At 39.3% G+C, this 13,043-nt stretch overlaps 1 protein-coding gene across 2 annotated transcripts in view; it reads right to left on the bottom strand.

Annotated features, from left to right (window-relative positions):
* Window positions 1–812: 812 nt before the first annotated feature.
* The window catches only part of myo6b (myosin VIb), a 41,532-nt gene continuing 29,301 nt past the window's right edge, over window positions 813–13,043 (bottom strand). The window contains exons 28-33 of one of the 2 annotated variants that reach the window (XM_063497853.1): window positions 8,844–9,004; window positions 8,665–8,715; window positions 6,200–6,303; window positions 5,032–5,166; window positions 3,687–3,905; window positions 814–2,623 (exon numbers count right to left, since the gene is read on the bottom strand). In XM_063497853.1, the coding sequence (XP_063353923.1) occupies window positions 2,424–2,623; window positions 3,687–3,905; window positions 5,032–5,166; window positions 6,200–6,303; window positions 8,665–8,715; window positions 8,844–9,004 (870 nt within the window). In that variant the 3' untranslated portion in view covers window positions 814–2,423. Of the gene's footprint in view, window positions 2,624–3,686; window positions 3,906–5,031; window positions 5,167–6,199; window positions 6,304–8,664; window positions 8,716–8,843; window positions 9,005–13,043 lie in introns of both variants that reach the window. The other variant, XM_063497854.1, reaches the window with a different exon arrangement.

Here is a 13,043-nt window from a genome sequence, read left to right as displayed (position 1 = left end):
AACCCCTGTTGTGTCTACACATAACAGAAAACGTTTTTAAACCATTTAAAAAAAAATAAAAAAAAAATAAAAAAAAAAGACACATTGCTAATAGCAACCTGTTGCAAAAACACAATTTTTTCCAGTTTCTTTAGTTGAATCTATGAAAACGCCAAAGATAACACAGTTTGACAAGCAAAAAATATAATTTTCCAAGCAGGACTATCACTCAAAAACTAGGCATACAAAATTCCAGGAAACTGGACATGGTCATGGTCATGTTCTTGAGAAGCATGAAAAATACCAGCAAAGACCTGACACAGGAGCTGAGAGATGCATCTGGCTATCCAGTTGATCTCTTTACTGTTTGCAGAAACACCATCAGAAATGGCCTACGTGGAAGGGTAGCTGTCATGGAACCATTCTTAAGAAAGGGAAACAGGGAGAAAAAGCTAGGGTGTGTCAAATTACACAAGAACTAGACTGACAGTAAGTGGTAAGAGGTCTTTTGGAGCGATGATTCCAAGTTTGGAATTTTCACTTTTTTTAAATTGTAGTCAAAATGTACTGAGGAGGTCAGGAGCGAGGTGCCAAAGTGCGTTTCTACAGCCATCTGTAAAAGATGCTGGAGCCTCTGTCATGGTTAGGGGGAACAAAAGCCTGCTAGCATCCAAAGCAGAGCTTTAAACATCCTTCAAGAAACCTGGAGAACCATTCCTAAAGACTACTTAAATAAGTTACGAGAAAGCTGCCTAAGAGATTTCTGGCTGTGTTAAAGAATAAAGGTAGTCATACCAAATATTCACTTTCAAGCTCATTAGAATTGTACAAATGTTGCTTTTGCCTTGTAAACTGTATTTCTATATATGTTTGCACATGCTTTAATAAATCAGTGCACCTATTTCATGTTTTTATAGCAAAATACAAAGAAATAAGGGATGAGCCAAGGCTTCTGCAAAGACTGTACATTGAAACAGCCTAATATCCTTGAGTTTTAATCCTGTTGATCACGTAATTGGACTCACGAGCATCAGCTCGGTGACATCTGCAGTGTGTTAGCATTTGTTGTTTAATTAACCTACATGCTAATCCTATTATCAGGAATTATCATCAGAATGTCAGATCCATTTACTGAGCACTGACCATTAACAGCTTGTTTGTGAATATTTGTGAATTAATTCGTGATTTTTCAGCTGTGTAGAATAACTTCAAAAGAAAAAACAAATCCAGGAATATATTTATTTTCTACAATCTTCCAGTTTCAAGGCCAACATACAAGAGAAAACCAAAGAAAAACACATAAGAGTGATTCAATAGTTACATTACTCTTGACTACTACATTTTAAACAAAGATTGACCCTTGAATAAGATGACTGAAACATTCCTGGCATAACCAACTGAGGAGTCAAGTAATCAACTTAAGAAAATACTACATAAACACACACAGCACACACACACGCACGCACACAAATGACTGTCTGTAAAACAACCCCAAACCCAGAAAACTGCAAACATGAAAACAATTCCCTCTCAGATAACAAATGAGCAACAGTACAAAAGAAGTTTCCTTTTTTCATGAAATTCCGTTGAGTTGTCAGAGCTCGTTAATGAATAATTAAATCAACTTATTATTATTCTGCCAGAAAAATATATCCTACTTCATTAGGCTGTGTTGTGAGCAGTTGTGAGTATGACTTATAACATTACAGTCTTCTATATTTGACCTGCGATATTTCACATTATTACATTAGATGCACATAATCTATACAAAGTGAATTTAATTTGACTCTTCGTTGTATGGCCTTGTATTCATGATTGTCACCTTTAAGTACTTTAGGCAAATCTGACAAATAAATGTGGTGTTTTTCATTACTGTCATCTCATACGAGCCGCTAGTGCATGGGCAATTATTCATAGCCACATCGCAGCTATTTATAGACACTAAATGGCAATTATGGTTGTAATATTCAGAAAACTCATAAAGAATTAGAAGACAGTTATAACCCTTAAAAGCATGTCTGCTGAGGTTTTCATGATTTTGTCTAATATATTGTTGCTTTTGCAGGCCCTTAAGGTTTCGGGTTCATAGCTAAAAAGGCTATGCACCAATTAAGGCTTCTGTGATGTAATGTTATTGCAATATAAGGCCTCACGGTCGGATATTCTACAAACATCGATTGAGAAAACCCCGTCGTTATGCTACTTCACTGAGATGTTCTACCGCAAGCTGTAAAGAAATGTTGAAAATCTAAAAATAATCAAAATAAAGTAAATCATAAATTGTCTACAGAAAGAGTGTGTAAAGGGCATCTTTGTCTGTGGTTACTGTGGGTGCAGTGTTCTGCAACCTGACTGTGCATCTTTTATATTTGTGTATAGTGTTGTGTTGTGTCTCAGGGCGTAGACCAAGCTTTTGACTTTTCCCTTATCTTGTGTGTTGCGGTTCACTTGAGGAGGTTCTGAAGCATGGCGGTAGCGTATGTTGGGCGGGCCTGCTTGTTCTCAATGGCTTTCTTCAAGTACTGAATTCCATCACAGCGTTCCCAGATTTCTTCAAACTGCCTGGGCAGGATCTCCGCCCCTCTCTTCCGGGTCAAACCGGTCTCCTCCAGGCTCAGCTCGCACATCTCCATGTCGTCTTTGCCTGAGCAGCCAAAGGGGAATAAGGATAAAGATTTACTAGCAGTGCATTCACTTGGACACTTGACATCACACAGTTTTAGCCAGAGTCATCTATTTATTAGACTACCACATGCCCATGCTTGGTGTGTTTGCGCTGCTGGCAGTGAACTGAAAATGATACAGTGCTTTTATAAGGTGCTAAAGGTGCATAAAGCAAAAAAAATGGGCCGTTTTAGCTCATTGTTAGGTGGTTGCTTGGCAACGTGACGACGTTATATCATATCATGTATAATTTAACTTTTGTGGAGATAAATGAGATGCTACTGTCTGAAATAAAAGAATAGGATGCTTTCATATGGGGTTATAGGTGCATAAAGGCAAAAACAAGTAAATATAGCCTGATGGTAGATGGTTGCCATGCGAGCTAGCTTACAGTGTTATAATACATTATGTGTAACTGCTGTTCTTTGGCTATAAATTTGATGACACTGTGGTGACATAAAACAGATATGATGCTTTCATAAGGCGCCGTAGGTTCATAAATGCAAAAACAGCCGGCTGCAAATCATTTCGTAGGCAAGATGACGATAATGTCATAATATGTGATATGATCATTCAGGGACCTAATGTATACTTGCCAAATTTGGTTGTTAAACTCCTAATCATACATTAGTTGGCAGCCAAAGAAACAAACAAATAAAAACACAAACAGAGAGTTCATGACTTCCAGGAAGATCATGTAGAGCTAAAATAGTGAATAAATGTGAACTGAAGATTTTACTTTGGAGAAACTGCATTTTTTCATTTCTTCATGGCAACTTGTAGACTAAACCAGTGCCAGAAGATCCAGAAGATCAGGAATCCTCACAAGATTATAAAAGGGATATAACAGAGAAATCTGCTGCACAAAATGCCCAAAACAAACACATTTCTTGGAAGCATTTTTATTAATCGTGTACATCACAATGATCAGTGGCACTGAACTTAAGAGTCTCTGAGTTAAATTACACTTTTTTTTTTTGCTAAAATAAATCAATCAACAAATTTTATATATATATATACAACAAATTTAACTGTTGACTCACCTGCGACTAGCACGATGGGTTGTTTGTCTGGATGAAGCTCCATTTGTCTGGCTATCCAGGGCCCATCAAAGTGGGCATACCACCAGCCCTTCTTTTTATTCTGGGGATCCTTGTACTGGTCAGCGGGTCGGATAAAAGGAATGCGGAAATAACGCTGCTGCCGGTTCATGGCTACCTCTTGATGCTGGGTTGTCATCGGAGGAGCTGGGTTCTGTTCAGCTGTAGTGACACAGTGCAATCATTAGAAAAATTTGTAGTAGTAGAGGAGATGGTTTTGTACTTTCACGGCAACAGCTTTAAGTATTCACAACAAAGAACCTGTTATTTGGGCTTATATTAATGTAGCTTTGTACTAGCTTTGGTAAAAGACAAGAACATGCTGAGTGGGACAGGAAACAAAGAATAAAGCTTTTAAAACATACAAGATCAAAAAGGACCAGGGATGCCCCATGTAAACACTACAGGGAAAGGCTGGGAAAGCAGCTTTTAGCCTTTTATGAAGTGGTCTCAAATAAGACCCCTGCTACATCAGTACAGGCCAAAATCAGGATCCAAATATAAGGAAACAAAGTAAAGCTTTTAAGAGCCATCATATCAAAAGAGAAAGGCAAGAAAATATAGTAAAATTAGAAGCAACATCTAATGTTCCCATTGTCCATCAAATCGAATATTTTTTTTTTTTAAATGAAAAGGAAGACAAATGTAGTACGACGGTGAGCTCTCAAGGAGCCGAGTAACACTCGTGTGTGTTTTGTGGCACAGAGTATGATCGGTTGAATTGAGAAGGAAAGCAAGCTGTCATACTAGCAACCATTGAGCCTAACGAGGCATGGCTGGCAGTTATTTGCTAATTAGAACAACCATTTTTGACAGAGTCGGACAGAAGGTGGCTGAATGTTTAGGCCTTGGCATTTCATCTGTTAACTGAGTGTTGGAAAACATAGGCAGGTTATCTGTGTGCAGGTCACACAGGCGGGTCTCTGCCAATAAAAGTGAAGGGCTGAGGTGGAGAAAATAACCTGCAGTAAGATTTGCATTAGTGACTGTTTATTACAGTACTCATATACAGCGTATGGGAGGGTGCAAATTTATGCTCATGTTTAAAGCAACTTTCAGCTGCTCCCTTATTGTCAAGGGGTCGCCACAGCAGGTAGATCTGCATATTTGATTTGACAGATTTTTATGCTAGATGTCCTTCTTGATGCACTCCAAACAGATTTGTGTCTCCTCTTGGGAACAAAATGGGAACCTTGTTACTCAAATGTGTAAACCACTACACTATGGAGCTACGTACAGCACACTTAGTGGAATTATGAAGCAACAGAACACAATATCCTTTACTAACCATAGTCAGTGACACATTTAGGAGCCCTCAGATCGCTCCCGTCATCATTTTGTTTCTTGTTCTTGGACTTCCATGCATGATAGACCTTCAGACGACGGTGAAACTCCTCTCTGCAGGCTGCCAGCAGGTCAATGTCTGTCCCCACAACATAGCATCAGTAAGCATGCATGAAATCAAAACAATCACAAATTGGCAAAAGAATGAAAGAGAGAAGAATGAGCGCTTATTTTTATTTAACACAGGCTGGTTTAATCTACATCTATCTTCTGTTTTTCAACATAAAATCCAAATCTGGAACAGATAAGTCGCAAATTACCATTTTATATAGTTTAAGAACCAGTAAAGAGGTCCAGCAACTAGTTGGCTGGCAACAGTTTCATAATGCCAGGACTGAAAAATATAACAGCTATTTTCAGAAAACATTGTGTGTGCATGTCTGTGTTTTAGGATGCAGAATGCCATCTCAGTGAAGAAAATATTCAAAACCGACAGCGCCTTTAGTGAACATCGGGCTATAATCAGTCAGTTTTAAAGCATAGTTTTTTGTTGGTAACACCACCGATCCCATCAAAGCAAATGGGTTCCACAAATTAGCCAGATGTCCTTGGAATCCCATCGGGGATATCAGAGTGCCGAACACTGATCAGAGTACTGTATACAGTGGCAGTTATAAAGACATTGGCATAAAGGCATCTGCTTTTCATGCTGACTGAGAAGAAGGTTGGCTGGGAATGACTAGAAAGAGTAAAAGTCAGCCATCCTCCATAATGATGATAATTTCCTCTCTCTCTAACAGTAAAAAACAAGTCGATGAGCCATAGCAGCTGTGGGAACATCCTCATATTGGGTTTTTTTTTATGTTGCAGGGAAGACATCTTGTGTTCTCACTCTCTACAGCTGCAGTTTTAGCTTTTTAACAGCCACTTTGGCAACTCGAGGAATGACTGAGAGTGCAGATGAAAAGCGTGTGCAGAGAGAGATGGTACCCCATGGTTTTGTGTACCAGAATGGCCAAAACATGAGCTGATGCAGAATTATTTAATGTGGGGGCTGAAAACTGTAAATAACTTTGTGATGAAGCCTCCACTGAAAAAAGTGATTTTCAATCAGGGCTTTAATAACTAAATGTGCATTTGAGGTGAAACTGGGTGGGTTCAGGATTTCTCACCACAGGATGTGTTGATGACATCTCGCAACTCAGCATACTTCCACTTGCTAAGGTCGTACTTTTTCACACCAGCAGCAGCTTTGGTTGCCTGCACCTGAGGACCCCTATGGCAAGGAACAGATGAGCGGGGGCGAGAGGGAGCAAAAAAGAAAAAGAAGGTGAGTGTGAAGACAGGTAAGTGTGACAAGTTGGGAGTATCAAAGGACTGGGAGTTGTTACTTTCAAATATGATTCAGGTTTAACATTTTAGGGCTGTGTCAAAACAGAAACAGCTACTTTTAACAATAAATCAGAAAATAATGAAAAAAATGACATATGTACTTTTAAAAAATATAAAAGATTGCTAAGATCTAATGTTTAAATTGCAGAAAGAATGGATGAACATTTGCAACCAGCAGATTTATTAAGTATACCAACCTTAATGAAAAAATGAAACAATCACCTCACTTCTTATAAACCTTCCTCATTGTCTCAGCTGTTAAAATTCACGTTAGGAGCCAGACAGCAAGGGAGCTGAAGAGCAGAGTTTGTCCACATCTCTGTGGCCTGTTTTTAAATTCCACGGAATTCCACTCCGTTGTGGAAGAGTTTTTGTACCAAATATTTCTTGTGGAACTTTGAGTGTATTTAAATTTATGTAAAAAAAAAAGAGATGAATGAAAAACAAAGTGTAACTGTGCACTGCTTTAATAAACAACTACTAAGTCAACTAATGGCAATTGATGGTGTTTTAGCTACTTAACAGACTACTGCAGTGCTCTTATCTCATGTCTCCAGCTTCCCTGCTGAGTATAGGCGGCTAATTCAATAATACAAAGGATTTGTCTCCTCTATTTACAGTTGGCACAACTGTTACTGTCTCTGGGTAGAGGATTGCTGATCTATGAATCATTTACTAAATTACCATTACCATTTAAGATTCACACAGACTGCAAAGATTAAACTGATTTGGGATGATGATCAGTGCTGGCTGAGACGCATGCCAGTGTGTAATGGTGATAAACCAGAGGAAAAAAAGGTTTTACTTCTGTTGCGGAGAGAAAAAAAAGCTGTGGAAAGGATGTGATGCCCGGGACTTTGCTTCTGGCAGAACGTAAATATGAAATGAATCCCATTCCCCATTCAGGAAAAGGAAGACAGAAGGAGGCTGTGATCTTTCCAATATTCTTTAGCTACTAAGGTGGCCATGCCAGCCAATGTGCTTACCTCTACTGCACAAAATCGGCCTAATCTCTGTGCTAGGCACATGCAAAACATGTGTCTCTCTTTCTCTAGCTGGTTGCCAGAGGTCACCTGACTTACAGGAATAGTTAGAGACACGTACAACACGGACTCTGGAGCCAGCGCTGACATAAGAAGCTTTTCGATCCAATGTAATTTGTGTTCACTGAAAACTACAGGTAAAAGCGCGCATAGGCTATTGAATGCTTTCTACTAACATTAAACACAATGTAGCTGCAGAAATACAGTGATGCATATTATATCTGAAACACCCGAGCTTTATTTAGGACAAGGTTTAGAGGTATAAGGAGAGCAGAGATAGAACTGTTAAACTTTCAGCAGTTTCTGTAAATGGATTTGTTTTTCACTTCCCTTTTAGCTGCACAGTGCAGCTAAAAGGGATATTTACATGGGATGTGCAGTTGTTCCCGCAAATAATCTCAAAATGCAGTTTCCTGTTCTGTAGCTACACAAAGATACTAAGTGTCCTCATATAGAAAGAGTGAAAAGTGAATGAAAGCGTGATTTTGAATACAGCTTGTTTGCAGCTGTGTTACTCAACTTTAAGGCTTCTTTGAGTACTAAACATTTTATATTAGTATTAAATATTTTTGGAAGGATAAATCATATTTTGGTTAAACTTCTCTAACTGAAAACACTCTCAAAACTAGAGAATTAATACAGTCCAATTTTTTGTTTGTTAAGAGCCGCTGACACCACCAGTTAGAATACAGAGCGACAGTGGAGTCATACTGTCACAAAATTATAAACTACTGTATGCATGCAAATCAGAACCCATCGTTTAGGACAGTATGTTCAGTCTGTGTGGTACACCAGCACTATGAAGGCTGCAGTCATGGTTTAACCCCTGCAGAAACAAAAAGATCAGATACTGCGCTCATCTGACGCTGATGATTTAGTGTGCCATATTAATTTATGGGTAATTATGATTACATATAATGAATTATCTTCTGATTCATGTTAAAATTTGCTTTTGTAAAAGAAAAAGCAATCATGCAGATCATCAAAAAATTAGACTGGAGCGTTTTTTTCGTAATAAAGATTACAGATTTGTGTGTTGTTTTTGCATCATTGCTATGATCTTGCAGATATTTTAAGCAACTTAGCGACTCAGGACTACGACAGTGATTAAGCGAGTAAGGGAGTTAGTGAGTGAATCACTACTGCTGGTGTTAGGTACACTTGGACACTGGCAGCTACGGAAAGCTGCACTGATATCTTACATGGCTCTGGCTGAGGATGAAGAGATAGGAAGATCTGAAAAAAACTCATCACTGGGAGAAAACACAGCAACAGAAGAAAAGGCAGTTACACATGCAAACTGACGTCAATAGTGCTTATTTACTGTGTACAGAATACATCTGTATGCAAATGTGGGCACTGTGCTTTACATATACATTACCTGCGCAGGGCTGCATCCATCTGGCTTTCATCAGTTATAAGTTCGGCCTCATTCTGAGCGATTCTCATGGCTAACTCCCTGTCTCTTCTCTCCTGCTCGAGTACGGCAGCACGTTGGGCCTGCTCCTCACGTTCCTGAGCCAACTGGATTTCAAGCTCGGCCTGTAAACGGACACATAAACACAAAAGTATCGTAACACAGTACTTAATTCACCTGCCTAATGTGTCGTTAAACCTAGCTCCAGTCAAAATACTATAGTACTAATTATATTATAATACTATTATATACCAGACAGCACAAAGATGTGTTTGCCCAATGTGCCCAAGCCTGATTAGACTTATTTATCCATTTTTTGGGTTGCTAATAAAGCTTTAGTGGTCATTTGTCTAGACAGAACAAAGCAAACAACTGAGAAACATTCAAAAGTTGGGAGATTTTTATAGACTTGACCCAAATTCAAAGTCCAGGTTTTTATGTGTTCATTTTTTCATTTTAACTAGCCAAAAGAAAGCTGTAACATAAATCAACAAATCAATAAATATTCATGTATATAGGCTGCATAGTGTGCATTCTTCTCCAGTGTCTTATTATAGAAAGCCTCTAATGAAGTCCTCATTGCATACTTTTCTCTGAGGAGCTTTAAATATGAATACCTCTCCAGGTGAGAATATACTGCATTATTCATATTGTAGGGTGGCAGCTGTGTTACATGACCAGAGTGAAGCACGAGGGCTGAAACTCGACTGGAGAACACCCGAAACAATACATACTCTTTGGCACTATCCTCGGGATTTTGACAATCTTTCCTGAATATACCAAATTGAATCTATTGTTTGTAAAATGAGGCATTGACTGACACCCTCATTCATTTCACAAGAAAATCCAAGTAAAAAAAAAAGAAAGGCAGAAAAAGAAAACGGAAACGGCTGCAGAAATTACCAAAGTTATTTGTGTTGAAAAATATTCATTATACAACAGCGAACTCGACTGGAGAACACCACATGGGAAGTTTTTGTCTGAGCGGTGTTCCTTCAAGAAAATAAGCTCTGCAGAATTGAAGTGAGGGATATTGTGCTAGGGTAAGCTTTGTCATGGCTGAAAATAGCAGAGAACATAAAGCCAAATTCTATGAAAGTCACAGCAGACACCCATGGAAAGTTTACTGTTGAAGTCTGAGCTGTGGATCAAACCAGTTTTCCAAACAGTGTTCTTAGACATGTGGCTTATGACAGCCTGGTCTCACTTCTAGGAAAAAAAGTGCATACAGATGTCCAACTGGACTGAGGTGAATAAAAATGGGGGGATGGGCCAGGGGGGCTTTAGACATGAAAAGTAAGGAAAGGTGAGATATAAAAATAGAACTGAAAAAGAAAACACATGGTGTAGCATCAAGGTCAGAGGAGAGAACAGATAAACAGAACTGAAACAAAAATCAGCAAACACATAGAGCTGGAAAAGGTGGCAAAGTGGAGATGAGATTAAGGGGCATGATAATAAAACACTGGACAGCACAAGGTGGGATTAACTAGTTTAGTTAACAGAAACCAGGCAGAAGTGGAGTCATCAGTCAAGACCCTGTGGGTAATCTACTGGGAGTCCAACCAATGTCATGACCCAGCTGTTGCTGTAGGACACCAAACAGCAAATAAATGTTACAGCTGTAGGCAGAGTTTGCCAGCAAGGGGAAACATTAGAGCCATTTCCATGGCTTTGAAGCTACATTATTTGGAGGTACATCGCTTTAGGTGTGTAATTTGTCAATTTTAACACTTTTGCTCAAAATCAAATATTAAAAACAGGCTTTTAAGGTGAAGCTGGTATATTGCTCTGTTTATTACACAGTTGTGTGAAAAAGAAAGTTTTCACTCAGTGAAAAACTAAGTAACCATTACAGCTTCTATAGGAATTAGGAGCATACGTAGCAGCTAGGTGATACTAATCAAATGCACCCCATTAACTGATCATTAGGAATTGTGAGCACTTCTATGAAAGCAGCGATTTTAGCATTTTGGTTTGTCTTTGTCTGGAGCATTCAGGTGTGTGTTAACACAACAGCCCAAACCTTCCAGGAGTGGACCTCCCACCAAATTTTATTTTGGAATAATTACGTTTGAGCCAAATAATCTTATGTTTGCACATAATGAACAGCTCCATATTTGGCACAAAAACCCAGACATAGCATATCAGCATAAATACCTCATACCAACTCTCAAGCACATTGGTGGAGAGGAGACAATTAGGCTACGTTTACACTGCAGGTCTTAATGCTCAATTCCGATTTATTTGATCATATCCGATTTTTTTGTCTGCTTGTTCACACTACAAATAAAATGTGACAGCAAACGCGCTCTAGTGTGAACCCTCAAAGCGGCCCGCATGCGCAAAAGAAGACGTCACACACAACGCGCTCTGTTCAGACCCAGACCAAACAGTATTGTTTGACTGATGGCCCTTAATATAAAGACTTGTTTCGGACTTTACGTTTCCCAATTTTGCTTAAAGTTATAAAGTTATTTTGTTATTTACATATGACCTAATAATTATCCTTATTGCTGTTTTAGAGAGGAGCGGTGCTTCAAAGGATAGTTGCAGATTTCTGTCAGAATCTGCAGATTATACAGTACAAATAAAATGTTCAAGTTTCTCCAACGTTGTCTTCCTAACAGTTTCACTGACATCTACACTGGATAGCCAGGAAGCGTTCACGATGTCTTCTCGGGCGCTGATAATTGGCATCTGTCTTGTGTCAGTGACGTAAAAGATGGATAATGCGACATGACCATTCAAACAGCAGTTGCTTTCTAAAACATCAGATATGTATCGGATTCAGTACCACATACGAAAGTGACCCAGATCGGATTTGAAAATGTCGGATTTGTGCCGTTCACACTGTCATACCAAGATTGGATATGGGTCACATAGGGTCAAAAAAATCGGATTTGATGCACTTTCGCCTGCAGTGTGAACGTAGCCTTAGAGCTTCTTTCATATCCACACCTTGCAGTCACTGAGTTGATCATGAAGTCCTTTCTATTTCAAAGTATTCTAGGGTGAAATCTGAAACCATCTACCTTACAGCTAAAGCATGGCCCAAACTACAGTCAGGTCCATAAATATTGGGACATCGACACAATTCTAACATTTTTGGCTCTATACAACACCACAATGGATTCCAAATGAAACGAACAAGATGTGCTTTAACTGCAGACTGTCAGCTTTTATTTGAGGGTATTTACATCCAAATCAGGTGAACAGTAAAGGAATTATGACAGTTTGTATATGTGCCTCACACTTCTTAAGGGACCAAAAGTAATGGGACAATTGGTTTCTCAGCTGTTCCATGGCCAGGTGTGTGTTATTCTTTCATTACCCCAATTACAATGAACAAATAAAAGGTCCAGAGTTCATTTCAAGTGTGCTGTTTGCTTTTTGAACCTGTTGCTGTCAACTGCCAGGATGAGATCCAAAGAGCTGTCACTATCAGTGAAGCAAGCCATCATTAGGCTGAAAAAACAAAACAAACCCATCAGAGAGATTGCAAAAACATCAGGCGTGGCCAAAACAACTGTTTAGAACATTCCCAAAAAGAAGGAACGCACTGGTGAGCTCAGCAACACTAAAAGACTAGGAAGACCACGGAACACAACTGTGGTGGATGACCAAAGAATCCTTTCCCTGGTGAAGAAAACACCCTTCACAACAGTTGGCCAGATCAAGAACACTCTCCAGGAGGTAGTTGTATGTGCGTCAGAGTCAACAATCAAGAGAAGACTCCACCAGTGTGAATACAGAGGGTTCACCACAAGATGTAAACCTTTGGTGAGCCCCAAAAACAGGCAGGCCAGATTAGAGTTTGCCAAATGACATCTGAAAAAGCCGTCGCAGTTCTGGAACAACATCCTATGGACAGATGAGACCAACATCAACTTGTACCAGAGTGATGGGAAGAGAAGAGTATGGAGAAGGAAAGGAACTGCTCATGATCCTAAGCATACCACCTCATCAGTGAAGCATTGTGGTGGAAGTGTCATGGCGTGGGCATGTATGGCTGACAGTGGAACTGGTTCTCTTGTATTTATTGATGATGTGACTGCTGACAAAAGCAGCACAATGAATTCTGAAGTGGTTCGGGCAATATTATCTGCTCATATTCAGACAAATGCTTCAAAACTCATTGGACGGCGCTTCACAGTGCAGATG

The sequence above is a fragment of the Pelmatolapia mariae genome, linkage group LG16_19 (genome assembly GCF_036321145.2).
Source record: "Pelmatolapia mariae isolate MD_Pm_ZW linkage group LG16_19, Pm_UMD_F_2, whole genome shotgun sequence".
Taxonomy (NCBI): Eukaryota; Metazoa; Chordata; class Actinopteri; order Cichliformes; family Cichlidae; genus Pelmatolapia; species Pelmatolapia mariae.
This window is presented reverse-complemented; position numbering and strand designations above follow the sequence as displayed.